Source organism: Castor canadensis, chromosome 6 (genome assembly GCF_047511655.1).
Source record: "Castor canadensis chromosome 6, mCasCan1.hap1v2, whole genome shotgun sequence".
Classification (NCBI taxonomy): Eukaryota; Metazoa; Chordata; class Mammalia; order Rodentia; family Castoridae; genus Castor; species Castor canadensis.
In genome coordinates, this window is record NC_133391.1 from 69,457,153 (window position 1) to 69,476,808 (window position 19,656).

General features: G+C 52.8%; 1 protein-coding gene across 1 annotated transcript; it reads right to left on the reverse strand.

The window, feature by feature from the left end:
• Positions 1–2,944: 2,944 nt before the first annotated feature.
• Cdx1 (caudal type homeobox 1) lies at positions 2,945–18,884 on the reverse strand. Its single transcript, XM_020162581.2, has 3 exons — positions 18,338–18,884; positions 4,529–4,674; positions 2,945–3,992 (listed from the first exon to the last, which is right to left on the reverse strand). Exons 1-3 carry the CDS (start codon positions 18,786–18,788, stop codon positions 3,780–3,782), a joined length of 810 nt encoding a protein of 269 aa, XP_020018170.1. The 5' UTR covers positions 18,789–18,884; the 3' UTR covers positions 2,945–3,779.
• Positions 18,885–19,656: the final 772 nt, after the last annotated feature.

Sequence of the window (19,656 nt, forward strand, 5' to 3'; positions counted from 1 at the left end):
CCTCCCTCTCTTCTTTCCTCCTCTCAGTATTTCTCCTGATCTCACGTCAAATCAGAAGTGAAATGGAGATGTATGCTGATTTAAGGAAAGTGTTAGATGAAAATGTACTTCCTTTTATTATATAGGGAGATATTTTTAAATGCATATAAATAAACATTTTTAATTTGCTTAAACGTTCAGATTTTATCACTGTGGAGCATGTGTTTTGTTACACCAGGAGTGGTGACTGTGAAAAATGAGATTCCAGACTGCAGTCCATCTGGCGTGGTACAGAGAAAGTGGTTCTGGAACAGCCCCTCTGGGCTGGTCCAGGTTTGGCAGGGAATGGCCTCCAAAGCTGGCCTGGGCTGGGCACACTGGGCTCTCTGCTCTGCATCTCACCCACTCAGGGCCAGACTGGTTTCCTCAGAGATCCACAGACCTCCTGTCACTATTCCTGCCATCACAGCCCTTTACACACATTCTGCTGCTGGGAGACCTCCCCCACTAGAGCACGAGGCTTCGAACCCTAAGTCTGTCCTGAGAGCGGGCTGAGACCTGCTCTGCTCAGCCTGCACCAGGCTCTTGGCACTCAACAATGGCACTGGCTCCTCCATAAGACTAGGGTTCTCAACATGAGGCTGGGGTCTATGGATCCTGGGAAATTGTCTGCAAAACATGGTGCTGATGTGCATGGTTCTGATTTGGCCTTAGAGGGCCAAGCCACATCTATTTCTGGCCCAGGTCTCCAGCAGCAGTGCAGGGTCATCCTCCCGGCCGAGGGGACTGCACAATCATTAAGTGCAAAGCAGCATTAGCCTTCCTGATAGGATGGCTGGAATGCCTCTTAGCCCTGGGGTGGCTGCAGGGTCTGATGGACCCTGAGGGGTCTCTTTCCTGAGCCATTGCAATATCCCAATCTCTGGTGGGACTCATTGGGTGACAGGAAAGTTACAAGGCACAAGGCAGCCATGGAAGAGTCCTGGGTGAGTTTCTTTCTTCATAGAGCTCAAAAGCTGATTGACAGGTGACCACCAACACAGCTTGTGGGGCCAGCCAACCTGCTGGTCCCTCATCTGAACCATGGCTGCAGTTCCACAGCTGGCCAGGTCTGGCCACTGGCCTCCTGCCAGGCAGAGGTCTCCGGGAGGCTGGGGACAGGCCACCATCTGTCCTTAGCACTGGGGGTGGGGTTGGTCAGAACATCAGTCAGGCCTGCCAGCATCTTACACTAGGATGTAACAGCCCTGTGAGCAGGTAAAACATGAGCATTACTGTGTGTTGCGCCAGGCACACACAATCCTAGGATCACTTACGTTATTTCCCTTTGACAAAAGAGGCGGCTGAGGCTCAGAGCAGTTAAGTAACATGACTGAAGTCTCACAGCCTGGAGGCAGTTACGCTAGAACCCAGCCCATCTGACCATAAAACCTGCTGCCCCACTGAGTCACAGGAAAGGCATGACCCTACATCTCAGTCACCCCAGCAGTCCAGAGTAAGCGTACAGTGGGATGCTAGTAGAGGCCTCTGGATAGGAAGCATGGGAAAGAAAATTTGAGGGTTTCCTTGCTGTGGGGTTTGCCAGCGCCTTTGATGTGTTAATACCCTACTATGACTCCTTTTCTGGAAAAGGAGGCCAGAGAGAGGAAGTAGTTACCCCAGGGTCAACACAGCGAATGTATTTAAAGATTAGAAAATTGGAGTCAGGTGCAATGGCTCATGCCTATAATCTCAGCTACTCAGAAGGTAGGGATTGGGAGGATTGGAGTTTGAGGCCAGCTCAGGTGAAAAGTTAGTGAGACTCCCATCTCAACAAACAAGCTGGGCATGGTACTTCATAGTTATAATCCCAACTATGCAGGAAGCAGAGGTAGGCTGATTTCCGTCCAAGGGCAGGCCCTTGGACAAAAAAGTGCAAGACCCTATCTGAAAAATAAACTAAAAAGGGCTGGTGGCATGGCTCCAGTGGTACAACACCTGCCTAGCAAGTGTAAGGCCCTGAATTCAAATTCCAGTACTGCCTAGCAGAGGCTGGGGAGGAAGGAAGGAGAGAGAGAAAAGAAAGATGAAAGAAAAAGAAAAACTGTGTTTACTGCCAGACACCCTTCCACCTGCCCCTCTCCCCCTGCTCTTGGAACCCTGGTCCTTTCTTCTGCTACCACCTGGTCTCCTGCTACTGATGAGGTCCTGCTGTCTCCCTGGGCACCAGCAGGAAAGGGAGAAGTGCCTGCTGGAGTGCAGGGGCTGTGACAGGGCAGATCCACTTTGTGCACTGTTAGCAAAGGCCCCAGGAGCAAAGGGCAATGCAGGCAGGTTGCACACACTTTTTATGGCCTGGCCACCTCCCAGAACAGCAAACACAGGGGCAGGAAGCTGGCACAAGAGCCCTTTGGGGAGAGAAGGCCCACCTCTGGAAGGGAGGTAAGAGCAGCAGCTTCTTGTAGGAGTTAAAAAAAAATCATATTCTGGATTCATATTGCTCATATTGCTTCTTACCCTTCTTCCCTTCTTGGCTGGACCAGCACCCACTAGTCTTTAAGGTCTTGGTTCAAACACTGCCTCCCCCAGGAAGCCTTCCAGGCCCCAGGAAAGCCAGGAGCCTGCTCTGCACTTCCCATCATGCCCAGAGCACAGCTCTTGATTGGCTTTTATCCTTCTATCTTAGCACCACCTGCATACATGGCTGTCTTCCCACTGGACTAGGGACGTCAGGGTGGCAAGGACTGTGTGCTTCCTGGGTCCAGCCATGCCTGGCACATGGGCAACTGAAAATATTTGAAATATTCAAAAAACTGACAGATTGAATCTGATGATTCTGCTTACAAAATGGACTGACATTTTTTCAGTCTCATAGATTTGCTCTACCAATGTCCTGTTTTGATCTTTTAAATATGTTTTAAAGGTGACCTTGTTGTAGGCCTATGGAACTGGAAGGGAATACACAATTAGGGAAGGATGAGAGTGATTTTGATTCTTAAAATTTTTTTCTTTAATGCTATGTATAATGATTTTTACACAGTTTTAAAAAGAGGGAAATTTTATTCTTGAAGCTGTATCCAGGAGACTCCACTCGCTCTATAACATTTGTCCACCTGTGAGCTTCATTTGGTACTTGCTGGGTCGGTGGGGAGGTAGGACCCACTAGCAGGTGGCCTCTGTCCCCTTCTCTCCTGCAGGGGCCTCCCCCTCTGCCCACAGGCCTCCTGGGTGTGCAAGTGAGTGGCCAGGGTTCTGCACCCCAAAGGCAGTCAGCAGAGTCCCTCCCTCAGGCTCAGTCCCAGGCTTTTTGTCAGCCTCCAAGCTGGGGAGGGTCAGGGAAGGTGACAACAATGATGGGGCAGGTAGAAGTGAGGCTGCAGGAAGAAGCAGGTGGGAGTTGACCACATACCTGCTTCTCAGGTCAGGTCTCTCTCAACATCCCCTCTTGAGGTCAGTCTGTCCCCTACAGAGGCCTCCCACCTCATCCCTTGAACCTGTAATGATGAAGTGGGCCTGGGGATTTGTCTTGGCCCTTCCACCAGTCTCTGGGGTTTGAGATGTCCCCAGGAGACTGAGACTTCCCATGCTGAGCTCTCTTATCCCTCTGAGGCCTAGAACACAGGAGCTGGAAGAGGTCTGTAGCAGAAAGGCTCACAGCACAGACAGGCTAAGGGGTGCAGGGATTGCGTGGGTGACTTGTCCACAGTAACCCCAAAGGTCAATGGCGGAGCTGGGATACACACCAGGCTTCTTGGGCCCCTAAAGAAGCCCACTTTTCAGTACCCAAGCCCCCAGGTCCTGGGCCCCAAGGTGGGAAGGGGCTAGGGCAGAAACTCTTCTTTGACAGGCATGGGGGAGGAGGCACCCAGGAGGCCAGCATTGCTGGGGCACAGAACCCCCAGGGATGGCCCAGCGGCCACAGTGGTGCCATCCAGGGCTGGGGGCAGCTGTGGAGGAGGTGGCTGCTGCTGCTGCTGTTTTTTCTTGTTCACTTTGCGCTCCTTGGCCCGCCGGTTCTGGAACCAGATCTTCACCTGTGGGATGGCAGAGTAGAGATGAGGCAGAGGTGGGAGGGAGTGGCAGAGCTGGGAGAGAGGGGGACAATTGTGCTTATCTCTCTCCAGGTGGCATTTGTGGTCTCCCTCCTGCTACAGCCACCAGATCTCAGGGTCCCCAGCACATTTTCCCCATCTAGAATTTGCTCCCCTCCCCCAGGCACCCTGCTTTACTTCCCTCCTTCCCCTTCCAAGACCTGTTTTCACCACTCTCCTGCGGAGAGCCCACCCTGGGCCCTGGGCCCTGGGCCTGCCCCATCTCTAGGTTTAACAGCACAGCTGGCTGCTGCAGCCTACAGCTAGCCATACTCCCTTTATCCCCTTGATGGGGGGGCAGGGATGTCAGAGTTCACTGGGGAACCTGGCAGCAACTTAAGTGTCTGCTATGCTGTGACCATGACCTGGTGACATCACCTCTCTGTTCTCCCTCTCTGAGCTTTGAAATCTGTGTAGTAGCCCAAAAGCTACATTCTAGGCCCTGCTTCCTCTTGGAGCTAAGGCGGGAACTCACACACCTGCCGTTCAGTGAGCCCTAGATTAGCTGCCAGCTCTGACTTCCGCCGGATGGTGATGTAGCGACTGTAGTGGAACTCCTTCTCCAACTCCAGGCGCTGGTGGTCCGTGTAGACCACTCGGTACTTGTCCTTGGTCCGAGTCTTACCTGAGAAGCAGAGGGGCCAGGAGGAAAGGGGAGCTTGTCAGGAGGAGCCTCAACAGGCTGAGGTAGGCACTGGCAGGAAGCTGCTGATGGAGGATACGTAACCAGGGTTCCTCTCCTGCTCTGAGCAGCTGCTCCCCAGCTGTTAGGCAGCCTTGCCAGCTGTGGCTGGGCTGCAGACCTGTCCAGGGAGCTGGAGAAAGCGCAGCTTCCAGGTATCCCTGCCCGCTCCATCAGGAAGCCTGCAGTGGAATCTGGATGTTTAAGAAACTCCCCAGAGGGTCTGGTTCAGAGATCCCCAGACCATGAGTTTGAACAGCGGAATCTGGGTATACAAGGAGACTTGGGGTGGGAGATTAGCTGCTCCTTGCTTCTGTGCACAACCAGAGAGAGCAGGGACGGCTGCTTAGACTCAGGAGCGGGGGGGACAGTAGGGGGAAGCAGGGGAATTTAGGAACTGTCATGGGCCAGAACACCCCAGTTCTGCTAAATACTAGTCCCAAAGTCAGACAGGAAGAATTGGGGCCGCTGCAAACCCCCAGGACCTACTAGATACTCTGAAGGACACCAAGGTCTCAGCTGGGTGCTGCACCAGGGGCAGAGCTAGTCTGCCTGCAGGTCATTTTCCTGCCTGTGTCCAGGCACAGAGCAGTGGTAACTGAGCTCTCCACTAGCCCTACTAAGCTCCTGCTGTGAACCACACACTGGGGTGGGCAGGGAGTGGACAAGAATTCCTGCCCACTTAAAGCTTAGGTTCTAGGGGAGAGAGACAGACAATAGAAAATAAACATGGAAAATATTTGATATGGTAACTGGTAATTATTTCAGAAGAAAAGAAGGCAGAAAGGGAGACTAGAGAGGAAGACTGAGCATTCAGGAAGGAGAGAGGTTGAAACTTTAAAAAGCAGGGCCAGTTTGGTGGGCATTGTGGGGTGCACATAGTCTTGGCTACTCCAGAGACTGAGGCAAGAGGATTGCCTGAGCCTAGGAGTTGGAGAATATCCTAGGCAACATAGTGAGACCCCATCTCAAAACAAAAACAAAATAGCAAATTTTGAACACAGTGTCTCTTGAAGGCCTTACTGAGAAGGGGAATTTAAGCAAAGAAGGGAGTGAGAAAAAAGAAGCATGCAGGTATCTGAGGAACAAATGCAAAGGCCCTGGGGTGGAAGCAGGGCCTTCTGACATGCTTACGTGTTTGAGGAACAATGAGGAAGCTGGTAGGACTGGGATGCCATAAGCAAGGGACACAAGGGCAGGAAACAAGGAGATGAGGTAAGGAACTCTGGGATTTACTCAGTCTGGTGTGGAAGCCATTGCAGGGTTCTTAGTAGGAGAGATACAAGGTCTGATGTAGGCTTTCATGTTCCTCTTGCTGCTGCACGGAGACAGACTAGGAAGAGGAACAGAAAGTACAAGGAGACCTGCAGTAGTCCAGGAGGGAGAGGCAGAGACTTGGCTTCTAGATTGGCTCTGCCTGGGCCAGAGCCGGAGTTGAAGGCCACCTGGGGTTAAGGGTAGAGCTCTTTCTGGGGCTGGGATTGGAGGTCAGTCTGGGGAGAATATTAAGAGTCCTGTTTGACCTGGGCTAGTGTGGGGGCCTTGCTTCCTCTGTAAGACCTGAGCATGTGGCTATAACTAAGAGGCGCATGCCAGCACACATATGTCCACCAGGACACAGCAGGCCTCAGAATAACCATGGAGCCCCTCCCACCTCACCCAAGTGCCCCACAACAGCACAGCCTTCACTTCCCTGGGTTGCAGCCCTGGCTCTGCCTGTCCCTCAGCGCAGCGATCCCCAATCGGGCCCCTACCCCCTCTAACAAGCCCACGCAACTTGGCAGGACAGCCACTGGGCTCCTTAGGAGCCAAGTGGTTATGTGGAGAACGGGAGACAGCAGATGTTCCTGGGAGGCTTTTCCCTGGGTTTTCTGCCAGAGCAGCGGAACCACGCTGGACATTTCCATATGCACTGACCTCAGTCTGCTGGCCCAACATAGCGTGGGGTAGCCTCGGTCCTTCGCTAGGCCTGGCCCCAGGAAGGAGCCAAAGGAGTGGCTACCAAGACCTTGGCTCCAGATAGGGCCCCTCCTTGGCCTAGAAAATCCAATGCTGGCTCAAAAATAGCTCTGCCTAATGCCACCAACCACCAGAATCTAGCATAGCTCTGAATCCACAGCCCGCTGGGTTCACTGGGCCAGAGCCAGAAGAGGTCTAGGGACTTCAGTCTCCTTCCATTTCACAGATGGGGAAGACTGTAGTTCAGGATGGCTACATGGCAGCCAGAGATCCAAATAAGAGGCCTGGGAGTCCCTCTAGTTCAACCCCCCTGTGGAGTCAGGGTCATTGGAGGCCCAGGTGGGCACAGACCTGCCTAAGACCATGTCCCTGGTCTAGAGCTCTCTGCCCCCTCCAGTGCACAAGTTCTCATCCTGCCATTTGAGGGACCACTGAGCACCCTGCATATCTTTCCTAAACATTGGCAATGGAGACTTACACAGCAGCCTCTCCCCACCCTCCATGCTACTCCTGGGGAAGGAGCAGTCAGGCCATGCTAAGGGCAGGGCCTCCTGAGAGCCCAGCCTGAGCAGGAGTTGGACGGCCTGCAGGTTGGGGCCTTTAAAATGCCCAGAGGACTCACAGCCACCCTCAGGAGGATGGATGTGGCAAGGGATAAGGTTCCCTGCCGCCAGGCCTCCCCTGAGTGGTTCCAGACCTAGTCTTGAAGACAGCCTTTCCCTTAGCACTCAGCTCTCCTTCCACCCTGTCTGGTGAGCCACAGGAACACACTATAGCCATTTCGCAGGGATGGGGGTGGGAACCAGAGCCTGGAAAGCAGTCTTGCTGAGGGCCATCCTGCCAGGTGGTGTGCTAGCCTCCAGCCGGCTCTCCCCAGGATGGAAGGGGTGTGGGACTGGATGGAGACAGGACATGGCGGCACAACTGCTGCTCTGTCCTGGCAAAGCTTCGGTGGAGATCTGGCCCACAGGCCTCGGCACCCCCTCTCTGGCCTTGGAGAGGAGATGGTGGGCTCAGGAGCACACTGGCCAACTGCTATCTGGCCCAGCTGCTTAAAGTGCACAATTTTATTGCTAAGAAAACAGCTCTGCCAGAAAACAAAATGTTTGATTACCTGTGTGGCACAGAAACCAGGGAATCCCACATGCTGGCCAGGGAATGAGTACTAAGGAGGGCATCCTCCATGGAGCCCAACTTGGCAGTATCTAGTCCCGTTTAACAAGCACAGAGTTTTGACCCATGAACCCAACTTCCAGGAGTTGACCTCATGAAGAACTGCCCACAGCTGCAGCTGCTTCTTCTAGCACAAGACTGAAAACAATGTAGGTGTATACAGGTAGGGAACCAGTTAAACAAAACATGGGACATCCATGGGGAGGAGCATGAAGCAGTCATTAAAAGGAAATTAAAAACCCTAAATATACAAAATGTAGTAATTTCTAAGATATTTGAAAAAAAGCAAGACATAGGATAGTGTAAAAAGGAGAGGGGAACTGGAGTAAAAAGCCACAGGTAGGAAGTACGCTTTAGGGTGTTTTAAATTTTTACTGTATGTACATGTGAAAAGTATTTTCAATTACAGTCAGGAGCTCTGGGCTCTGATCCTAGCTCTGGACAGAACTTGTGACTGCCCTGAACCATCCTCCCTGTTCTCTCCTCTGAGCACCTGTGCCACCTCAGAGATCAGAGCTGGGCGGGGTGGGGGGGGGAGATGACATGGTGGCAGGGTGGTGCGTGAGAGCAGAGGGGTGGGGAGAGGGCCCAGATGAATGATTTACAGGCTCTTGGGACACTGGGTTAAGAGGGAAGTCCAGGCTCCTGTAACAGGTGTCTGATGAGGGGCCAGCCACTCCCAGGTACCTAATGAGTAACCTCAGGGCGAGATGCCAGTGTGAGTGGGTAGGAGGGAGGTGGAGAGCCCCCTGCACCTGAGGGCTGAGCACAGAGATGGGGGGGAGCCTCGGATCACTCACCCGACAGTGAGTGACAGGCCCACTCTCTGCTCTGGTTTTTGGGTGCACAGAAGGTTCCATTCCTGTGAGTCAGTGATGACCCCAAACCGTAAGGCATGTGTAGTAGAGACCCTGGAATGCAGCAGGAATCCTGGGGAGCTTTCCCAATGCACAGATCCTGGCCCTGAAATTTGCAGTCAATGGGGCCAGAATGGACCTCTGGGATTTGATACTTGACTAGCTTTCTAAGTGACCCTGGCGTGTGGTTGTTTGGGCAAGCAGTCCTCTGGGGTTGTATAGGGCAGCTTCTCACCAGCTAGGTGGCCTGGAACAGTCTCCTCCCCTCTCTGAGCCTCATTTCTGTATCTGTACAATGGGGATAATCTTAATAACAACAAATGTGTACATGTGCAGGCATTTTGTGTATATATATATATATATGTCTTTCAATAACCCATGGGGTTGTGTAACTGTTATCCCTATTCTATAGATGAGAAAACTGAGGCTATCCATGCATCAAGCAGGTGAGAGTCAAAGCCAGATCTGTCTGTCCTCAGAAACAGCACTAGAAGCTACCGCATGGTGGAAGGCCTCAGTAATCTCCAGCCCTGAAGTGATCATTTGGCAGGGAGGGCAGTGCCTAGCGCAGTACCTAGCATGTAGTGATCATTTGACAGGGAGGGCAGTGCCTAGCGCAGTACCTAGCATGTAGTGATCATTTGGCAGGGAGGGCAGTGCCTAGCGCAGTACCTAGCATGTAGCAGGTGCACGGGGAAGGGGAGATCCTACACCTTTCCAGTAGTGGTGGAATGGCCACCTGGCAGGAATGCCAGGAAATAGAACAGTGCAATGGGTGGTGTGTTGAATGAGACTGTTTATTTATAATGTCCCTTCCAACTTGGAAGCATGAAGCTCCCAATGTTTGTTGATTCTCTGATTGTGTTTGTTATTATTGCTGAAAAAAATCCTAAAGCTGATTCCCCAGTCTGAGAATCTAGACACCAGGCCTGTCCAGCTGGAGGGCTGGGGCAGGAGCCATGGTGGCCTGTGGTGGGCCCCCCCGCCCCATCCAACCTAGACCAGACAAGACAGATCATGGCCTCTGGTTACTCCAGAGTGGGTGGTAGCAGTTTAAAGGGCCTCTGGGTTAGCATTTCCTTTGCCTCTTCCTGCTGGGCTTTTGGCCCTGAGGGATGATCAGCTCCGGCCCTTGGTGGCTGGACCACAAGTCCAGCCTCAAGTGGCTGTGCATCAAGATTCCACTTCATCCCCAGCATACAAGCATGCTCACACACACATGCATGCAGAGGAGTTTATAAAAAAAAAAAAAAAAGTACATATTGCCAGGCCCCACCCCAGTCTACTTCTTGCCATCCCATCTCCCTGCCTTCTCTAAGACACCCCAATTGGAGTTATGGTTCCTGGGTCTAGTCGCATGCCATCAGTGTGGCCTTGAAAGTTCTTTGTCTCTGGACCTCAGTTTCTCCAGAAGAGGGCTGGGTATCAGATCCAAGGGCCCTCTGCACTATCACATTCTGTGCAGCTCTGAGCTCTCTCTTTAAGACCCTTCACTGCTCACCACCCAGGTAAAATGCACAGGGGCACATCCTCCCCCACACATGTGCCTGCCCTACACATCCTCCAGCCAAGTGTAGCAGGTGGGTGGTGCCAGTCTGGTGCAGAGGGGACCAGCACAAGGCCTTTGCTGGGAGGGAGCTTAAGTTAGGAGGAAGGATAGCATAGAATCCACTGCAAAGAACTCCCTTTTTCCAGATGCGGAAGCAAGTCCAGAGAAGTTATTAGCTCCCTTGCTGAGACAGATGCAGGGTGAACAGGCAAAGAGATGGGTGGAATGGCAGAAGGGGCTCAGGATGTGCTCAGAGGATGGCTCCCTGACCCACCCAGGAGGCTGGGTACCTACTGGTCAATACCTTTCCAGGGCCTGGTGGAAACAAAGGGGGAATATTTTTGCTTACTTGTGCCAGCCCTGACCCTGACTCCAGGTGGAACCTTGGACAACCCCTTCTCTACTCTTGGCTTCAATGTCCCCATCTATTGAAGGAAGAGCAGGAGCCTTGTGTGGCCTGTAGTGAGGAGAGACAAGAAACCTGGAAACTGGAGTGAGGAAGGAAAGAGGTGCCTAAAGAGAAAAGATGGTAGGCATCTTTTGTATATTTGATAAGGAGGAAAATATTGCAAGTATGTTGAGCGTTTAAATAACTTTAATATAGAACATGTGAGAAGCTGCTGAGGCAGCAGGGTGCAGGCTGCTCTGGAGGTTTGGGAGAAGCCAGGTACACGATGTGTGTCACAGACCTTCAGGAGGCAGAGAGCCGGTGTGGTCCAGCCAGGCCATCCTTAAGTTTCATCTAAAGATGTGAGTGACATCCTTAGCTTGGACAAGTGCCTGAGCTTTCCTTCCTCTAGCCTGGGACACACATCCCAGATGTGAAAACAGTCATAAAGGGCAAAGAGCTATGGACCCAGAAAGCAGAAATGAGCTATTTACAGAAGCGGATGTTGGAGGGATCCCTTGGGAAAGAGAGGAATGTCACCTTAGGGGAAGCAGCAGGGCAAACAACACACTGGCCTGGCAGTGGGGAGTGCTGGCTGGGCTACCTGCTCACATGGGATCTCCAATGTGAGCCTGTTTCCCCATCTGCGTCACCAGCAGGTAGGACCTCTGCTGCAGCAGGCCTAACCCCACCAGTTCCATGATGGATGTCTGGGGCTTCCTGCTGGAACCATAATGGTCCTTGTTCCTGGGGAGGTGCAATCCCTGGCTGCTGTATCATGGCTCTTCACTCAAGCCCTGAGGTTGGTGTGGGGATAGAGTGGGGAAGGGTGGCTAGGCCAGCTCATGAGGGATCCCAGTAGTATTGGCCAAGCTTCTCCTTCTTCTAGTCAGAGTCCTCTGTCATCACTGCACCCTCCTTTTCCAGCCCACCTCTGCATCATCAGCTGCCTTATCTCCTACATCAAGGTCCACAGGCTGACCTGGCTTTGAGAGGCAGCAAAAAGAAGGGACTTTAGACTCAGATGGATTCGAAGATCCTAATTCAGGTCAGCCACATGCCAGTGGTATGTCCCTGGGCAGGTCACTGGGCCTCTGAATCCCAGCTTATTTATTTATTTATTTTGGTGGTGTTGGAGTTTGAACTCAAGGCTTTGTGCTTGCTAGGCAAGTAATCTACCACTTGAGCCATGCCCCCAGCCTCCAGTTTATTTGTCGGTAAAATGAAGATGTGAATGCTTCCTTTCTATGGTGGTTACAGAGGCCACAGCATCTATCTGACAAGGTAACTAATAAAAGCTAGCTGTGTCCAGGATGAAAATGAAGTAGAAAATGATGATCATACTACAGAAACAAAGAACCCAAAAGAAGCCCAAAGATTCCCCAATGGTAGTAGAGCTAGGAGCCTACCTAGAATGCACCCATTCCAGGACCTCTTCAGCAGTGTCTCCCTTTGCTGTCCAATTCTCAACCAGTAGCTACACGTGGCTATTTAAAATGAAATTAATTCAATCCTGTAAAATTCTGTTTCTTAGCCTCTCTAGCCATATTTCAAGTGTTCAACAGCCATGTGTGCTGGTGGCTGGCCAATTGGATATCTCAGATCTAGAGCACTTCCATGGTGACAGAAAGTTCCACTGGACAACACTGCTAGGCCCACCTCCCACCAGGGGACAAATGCCCACACCACAGAACATACCTAACCATGCTGTCCTTGTTCAACATGGCTGCTCTTGCATCTGACACCTATTCTATTCTTCAGATGTTTGTCCACCAGGGACCTCAGCCCAGTACTGCCCTTCTAAGCCTGGCAAAGAGCCAATGTATCACTTGGGCTGGTGGCTTGGCCTCTGAAGCATTCCCTCCTATCCATCCCCACTGCCCCTCAGCCTCAGCCCTGCCTCAAAGCTAATGGAGAAGCTTGCTGTTTGGGGGTCATTAATTCTATATTTGAAAAGGTACTGAGTGCAAGCTAAGCCTTCAGGAGACAGAAGCTCCTATTATCATGACTACTGGTGGGGTGACACTTGAGCCCAGACCTGAAGCTTGAGAAAGAAGCTTCCATGTCTCCAGTGGGGAAGAATATTCCAGGAAGAGAGAACAGCCTGTACAAAGGCCCTCAGGCAGGAAGGAATGAGCGAAGGGCAGAGTGCTATCTCCCTGGGGACCATAATCCCCAGGACTCAGAAGACTCTTTGGCAAGGAAGAGAATAGTACTCCTTGCCTTCCTGAATGGGTAGACGAATGATAAATGAATGAGTGAGTGAGTGAACAGGTGAGAGGCACCGGGTAAGTCTGAGTGCTAGCAGAGCCTCTAGCACAGGGTACTAGATTTGATTCCAAGAGCAAAGGGAAGGCATGGGAGGACTCCAAGCAGCAACCTCAGGTCTGCTCCTTCTGTCCTTTGATGGGGGGTAGGGTGGGGAACCTAAGGGGGGAATGGGGAGGGGTTAGCATGTGAATACAGTAACGGTCCTGACTCCAGATGTAGTTACTGCTTCTAAATCATAGGAGTTCCAAGACAGAAACCTAAGAGGCCAGCCCATGAAGAGAACATTCCACTGATAGCTGATCCCTCCTGCTAACAATGCTGTTTTGGACCTTCCTAAGCTCTAAGCAGCAAGATCTGCCAAAGGGGGAAACAGGGGACAACAGTCAACCAAAAAAAGCCTCCTGCCACCTTCTAACTAGGTCATTCCCCTTCCCAGCTACATCTGAGAGTTGAGGTGTCAAATGGAGCTTCAGCCTTGAGAACCAGATTTAAACAGCCATGCCCCTGCTGTGCCTGCCCTCCCTCTCCCACCCGCCCAGCCTCTCACAGCTCAGGCCTCAATGGCCTCCTTTTCCCACCTGGCCTAGGAAGCAATGGTGGAGATGGGCTTAGGCTGAGTCCCTGAGGGTGTCGTTTTGTTTGACAGAGTCTTGGTGGGCTGTGGACTCTGATCCAAGCCCTGTGCTGTCATACTCTAGCTGTGTGAGCTTGGAGAGCCCACCTTGCCTCTCTGAGCCTCATGAACCTCATCTGTAAAAGGAGCTCAATAATAGATCCTTACACCCTTGGGGGTTGTTGTGAGACGAGTGAGGTCACCCATTGGCACGGTGTCTGCACGTGGTAAGAGAATCAGCCAGTGCCAGGAATCAGCTTTATCATGAGAGCTTGCTATGTGCAAGGCAGGATGGGGATGGGACTGATTAGGACTGGTCTTTGAAGGGATAACAGATGGCAGCTGACAGGGATTGAACGTAGACAGTGATATATGTTGCTAAAACAAGGGCCCAACACAGGGCTTAGAATGGAAAGAATCAACAAGGGCTTCCTGGAGGAGATGGCCTCAGAGAAGGAGCAGCATTTGAACTGGTGATGATGTAGGAGAGGGAAGGGAGGGCAGGTCTGGTGGGGGGGGCCAAGATTGGAGAGGCAAGAAGTATGAGGTGTGACCAATCAAAGTGGTCGCAGGCACCGAGGCATCAAGCACCTACTGCCCATTTGCCAGGTGCAGGGCTGTGTTTTGTAGGTACCAAAGCTTCAAGATGCAATCCTATCATTATCTTAATGCTGCCATGGGAGAAGCCCAGCCTAGAGAAACGATCCAAGTTCACTTGCCTAAGGCTGTCCAAACTCTAACAGAAATGCAATCCCAGATCTGAGACTCCCCAGCCTGGCTCTTACCTGTACACAGTGAGGATCTCAGTTTCCAGACAAACTAGGAAGACAGTATCTCAGCACTGGGTTAGGACTGCTGCTCAGAGTGCTCTGAATTCCATGGAAATTAGCTGGATTTTGCCATGGCTGTTTCATGGCGATGGGGAGCCAGGGAATTCTCTTGGTAAGGTAAAACTGGCAGTATATGGAAGACGACAGCAAAGAATCCTTGGGAGGCTAAAGGGGAGGGGCCAGCTTAGAGGCTAAGGGAGAGGGCCTCAAATGTGGCAGGAGAGGATTGTTCATCCTCGCCACATGCCTCAGTTTCCCCATCTGAAAGCCAAAGGGGTTGGACCAGGATCTAAACTCCACTGCAAATGCAACAGTCCCATCATCTAGTCCTGTGAACCTTCGGCCACTCGGAAGCGCCGTCCACCTGTGAAGCATTGTTTAGCCACAGGAGTTAGGCTGAGCCCAGGAAAGAAGGGTGATGACAGCCTCCTAATGAAATCGCTGATATTTGTAGATGCAAAGAGGTTGGACAAGCTGGTGGCTCACGCCTGTAATCCTAGCTACTTGGGAGGCAGAGATCAAGAGCATCGTAGTCAAAGTCAGCCTGGGCAAAAAGTTTTCGAGACCCTATCTCAAAAAACAAACAAACAAACAAACAAACCACAAAACAGGGCTGGCAGAGTGGCTCAAGAGGTAGAGCACCTGTCTAGCAAGCCTGAGACCCTGAGTTCAAACCCAAGTACTGCCAAAAAAAAGAAGTCACACAAAACAACAGAGCCCCAGTAGTCACTTCCCACCCTGGCTTCAGACACGTGTTGCCATTCACTCAACATGGGCTGATACTATGTTGATGGGCCTCAGGCTGACTGAAGCCCACCAGCCTCTCCTGTATTCCCATTTCCACATCTGCTGAGAACAGAGTTCAGTCCCAGCCTCAGCAACCCCAATTCCCCAGGTGAGTCTGGAGAGGGGGGCAGTCAGGCTTCTACCACTGGCCTGAATGGCTAACTGGACAGCTGTGGGTCCAACTGCCAGGAGGTGACCCTAGAAACCACACGGAAGCCAAGATCTCACCCCTCCCTGTTCTCCAAGAAATATCTCCTGCCCTTCAGACTTTCGCGGGTCATACCATTCCATGAAATGCACTGAGCGCTCACTATATTCACTCACTGTGTTGGTGAGGTTCAGACAGACATAGTGTGGACTTCTTGGATATAGACAGCGTATAAACACACATGCAAGTAGGACAGTAAATGGAACTGGAGTTAATGCTATGAAGGGGACACAGCAAAGATTATCAAAGGGTATGGGAATGTCTAATTTGGGAATCATGGAAGTCCTCTCTGAGGAAGTGACCATTAAACTACAACCTGAGAGGTGAGAAGGAGCCAGGCATGCAAAGAATCAGCAGGACAAGCCTTCCTGGAAGAGGGAACATGCACAGAACCCAAAGTGGAACATGACAGGCCTAAGTAGCTAAAAGAAGGTTGAGTGGCTGGAGCGTGATGGACAAGTGGAGTGGTCTGGAATGAGGTCAGGGAGTCAGCCTGGGCCAGGAAGTGAGGCCATGAATCATGCAGACCTCAGGAAGGCATGTGGATTCATCCTAAATAGGATAAGGACAGAAAACTTTTAATCTGACATCTCTCTCAGCTCAGCCTACACTTGTGTAAATTCCTTAGTCTCTAGACCTCAGTTTCCCCATCTGTATGTCTGTTCTCTAACTGTTTAGTTTGGATATTCTAGAATACTAGGGGCTCAGAGGAGGAGAGCAGCAGCCTGAAGAGCTGGTAGCCAATGTGATTGAGGGCTGAGGAGCAGTGGCATGCAGTGACCTTCCCTTAGCTGTTCCAGACAACATTACACAAGAACCACCTCTGGAAGCCTGTACCTTTGTTACCCAGAAGGAGAAACTGAGGCCAACGAGGGGAAGGGCAAGGCCTTTCTCTCAGGGAGAGTCTATAATCCCAGCCCAGCCCTGTCCCCACTTCCAGAGCACCAGTGAGTCACATGGCCAAGCAGGCTGGCAGTAGCCTCCAGCTGTGGGAAAGCCCAGAAGAAGGGTGTCTTAGCTGGGCTCCCAAAGTCCCCTTCCTGGAATCCTAAGTCTCCATGATCCTTCCTTCTACTTTCTGAGACCAAATGGGACAGCTTTTGCTGTCCAGCAGTCACTCATGCCCCTTTCTGCCTGTAGACAAAGTTTATGGGTGACTTGAGACCAGCAGTGGAGCTGGGCTCCCCAGCTCTTGTGCCCAGAGAGGCAAGGTGACTTGTCTGACATCACACAGCCAGCTGGGGAGGCTCTTGCTAGTCCTCTGACCCTCACAGGCCCATTCCTTACTGAACACACAGCATGGCCTCTCTCCAAGGCCCACCCACCAGGTACCTCCTCATTCATCTACAGAGTCACCTGATCACCAGGAAGCAGCAAGTGAGAGAGGAAAGGCAGCTTCCTTCTTCAGACCTCCTAGGGTGCTGAAGGCACCCTTCTCATCTTCTCTACTGTGGGGTTCTTACCCCGGGATCATGGACACAGCCTCCACAGGCCTCCAGAACCCCTGACACTTTCTGCCTGATGATGCAACCTTTTCCTCCAGGGACAGGATTTGTACTTTCCATCAGATTCTTCAAGTGTTTTTGTAACTCAAAGCAGGATACAAACAGCCATTCAACCTTCCTCCCTTCTCATTTCACAAACAGTAAAACTGACACCCAGGAAAGATGGCTCATAGAATCAGTTGTGTAGAGAATTAGAACACAGGCTTGGTGCTCAGTCTGCCAGAGTTCAAATCCCAGTCCAACCAGTGTCTGCTTATGTGGTCTTGTGCAAGTATCTAACTTCTCTGTCTTCAAAATGGGGGGAAACAGCATCCACTGCAATGTCACAGAGTTAATTGTTCCATGATGTCAGTGATCATTACTTAATGGAAATCACAGAAGTCAGCAGCAAAGCCTGGTTGCCTGCATCTCCCCAGAGCTTCTGTCCTGGGAGTTCCAAGAAGGGGTAGAGTCTGCAACTGCTGATCGCCCTCCCAGCATCTGCCAGGGGAATAGCTGGGTGTATGCAAGATGGGGGTGAAGAGAGAGGAGGTGGGAGAAGTCCCAGCCTTGCTCCCAGCTGGGGGAAGGGAAGGAAAGGCCCCACATCAAAGGGTGGGCAGGCCAGCTTCCCGCCCCCAAGCCAGGTGGTCTTTACCAGGACAGGCAGGACACATTCTGGACAATGGGGTGTCCTGTTCACTTCCCAGCCAACAGGAGTCACTACTGAGCCAAGACACAGCTTGTTACATGACAAAGGGGGGATCCATAAAGGTCAGGCCGCCCCTCATTAAAGCTGGGTCTTTGTCCTGTCCCCTCCCCTGCCTTTGAAGAGAGTGGATCAGAGAGGCCTGCCTGGGGGCAGGAGGTCCACAGGCTAGAGCCAAACAGTAGCCACCTTCCCAACTGCTCCTGCTTCCCCTCCCCCTGGGGTCAAAAGTTCAGGAAGGGCCCTGTGGCAGCTAGGTAGGGACCCCTGCCCCAATCTAACCAAAGAGGCCTCTACCTCAGTCAAAGAATAAGACCCTATCTCCTCACTGTAAGACAAAGAGACAGTCCTGGAAAGGAAGTGACCTGCCCATGTTCACGCAGTGGCGGATGGGCCTATTTGGGGAAGGCTTGTGGCCTCTGCTGAGACTGGGATAGGAGTGGAAGAAGAGCATGAAGACACCAGGGCCAGCGCTGCTAAAGAGTCCTAGGATAAAAGCCTGGGGACCTTCCTTCCAGCGCCAACTTTCCAGTACTCACAGGAACTAGTCTTCACTTCATGGGGTCTCAGTTTCCCTATCTGCACAGGAAGGCTTGGTTGGGCTACTAGAGGCTCCAGCAGACTGAGACTCAGAAGAGGAAAGAGTGGTCCGGGTTCTACACTCTCGAATCCAAGCAGGGTCAGGTCAGAGGTCAAACAGGGGGCGGCCCGAGCCGCTCCAGGCCCCTGCCAATGCCGGGGGAACCGTCCCGAGGCCCAGGCGAGGGAGGGGTCCTTACCACTGCCACCGCCGCCTCCGACCGCCACACTGCGCCGCATCCACTCGTAGGGCGTCCGCCTCTGTGCGCCTGGTGGGGACGGTGCGCCCGGGCCGCCCAGGGGCTGCGCCAGGAGGCCCGGGCCGGACCCCGGGGGTGCAGGCACTGGGCTAAAGTCCGGAGGGGGCCCGAATGCCAGCGAGGCCGGGCTGGCGGCGGGGGCCGCAGGTCCCGGCCCATAGGCAGCCGTCCAGTCGTCCTTGGGCGCATGGAAGGGCGCGCCCCAGGCGGAAGGGGGCGCGGGGGGCGACTCCACGTGAGAGTGAGTGTAGCCGGCGAAGTCGGGGTACTGCGGTGTCGCGGGGGGCGGGGCCGGGGGGCCGTAGGCTTGCGGGCCCAGGCCGAGGCTCGCGGGCCTGGCGGGGCCGGGGTACACGGGAGAGTCCTTGTCCAGCACATAGCCCACGTACATGGTGACCGCAGAGCCCCCCGCGCATGCTGGGCCCTGGAGCCGCCGCTGCCGGCCGCCCCGACGACCAACAACTGCTCACCTGAACTCGCCCGCCCCGCCGCCGCGCCCGCCCCACCCAGGCCTTTTATAGCCAGGGCCGCCCGGGCCCCAGCCGAGCCAGGTTTGCATTTCAAAGCAGGGGGAAGCCTCCGGACCGCGAATCAAAGCGGGAAACCCGTCGGGGGCGAGGGGTTCAAAAGGAGACAAATTGCCGCCCCAAGCGGGAGGTGGACTGGCCAGGGCCTGGAGGGGGGTGGGGGAACGGAGGGTGCGTCCTGGGCGAGGGTCGAACCACTGCTACCTGTGCGGTTGTGGTCCTCATCCTTGCAGTGGCCGTGGGGACCTCCTCAGGACTCCACTTTACAGGTGGAGAAACAGGTTCCGAGGGCCAGGGGGACCCCAGGCAAGTGTCACCCAGCACACTGGGGCATGTGGTGCACGCCAGCTTGAGGTGAGGGGGTCAACGCTGACTTCAAGGGTTCCGTCTGTAAGGTAGCAGTAACCTTTTGGGGAGGAGGGAGAGGGGTCATGACCTCTCTGGTCTCAGATGAAAGCTGTGGATGTTTTTCCCTGGAAAATGCACATATGCATATACATGACTCTGCATACTATTGGGGTTTTACTTGGTTAGCTCTCCGGAGAAATTTCTCAAAGGTGTGGAGCAGGCAGGGCTTGTGGGACATCCTGGGAAACTTTTCACAAATTCTCTTGATGACCCCTACCCTTTCTTCATCATCATCATCATCATCATCATTGAGAAGATGCAAACATACACAAAAGTAAAAGCGTGGAATGAACCACTCTGTGTTCATCACCCAGCTTCAACAGT

Excerpts from the sequence above, each read along its gene's own strand:
- Cdx1 (XM_020162581.2), bottom strand. The coding sequence starts at position 18,788 with ATGTACGTGGGCTATGTGCTGGACAAGGACTCTCCCGTGTACCCCGGC. Across the intron at positions 4,675-18,337 it reads CGGAGGCGGCGGTGGCAGTG|GTAAGACTCGGACCAAGGAC; the intron begins GTAAGGACCCCT and ends TCTGCTTCTCAG. Across the intron at positions 3,993-4,528 it reads TAGGGCTCACTGAACGGCAG|GTGAAGATCTGGTTCCAGAA; the intron begins GTGTGTGAGTTC and ends GCCATCCCACAG.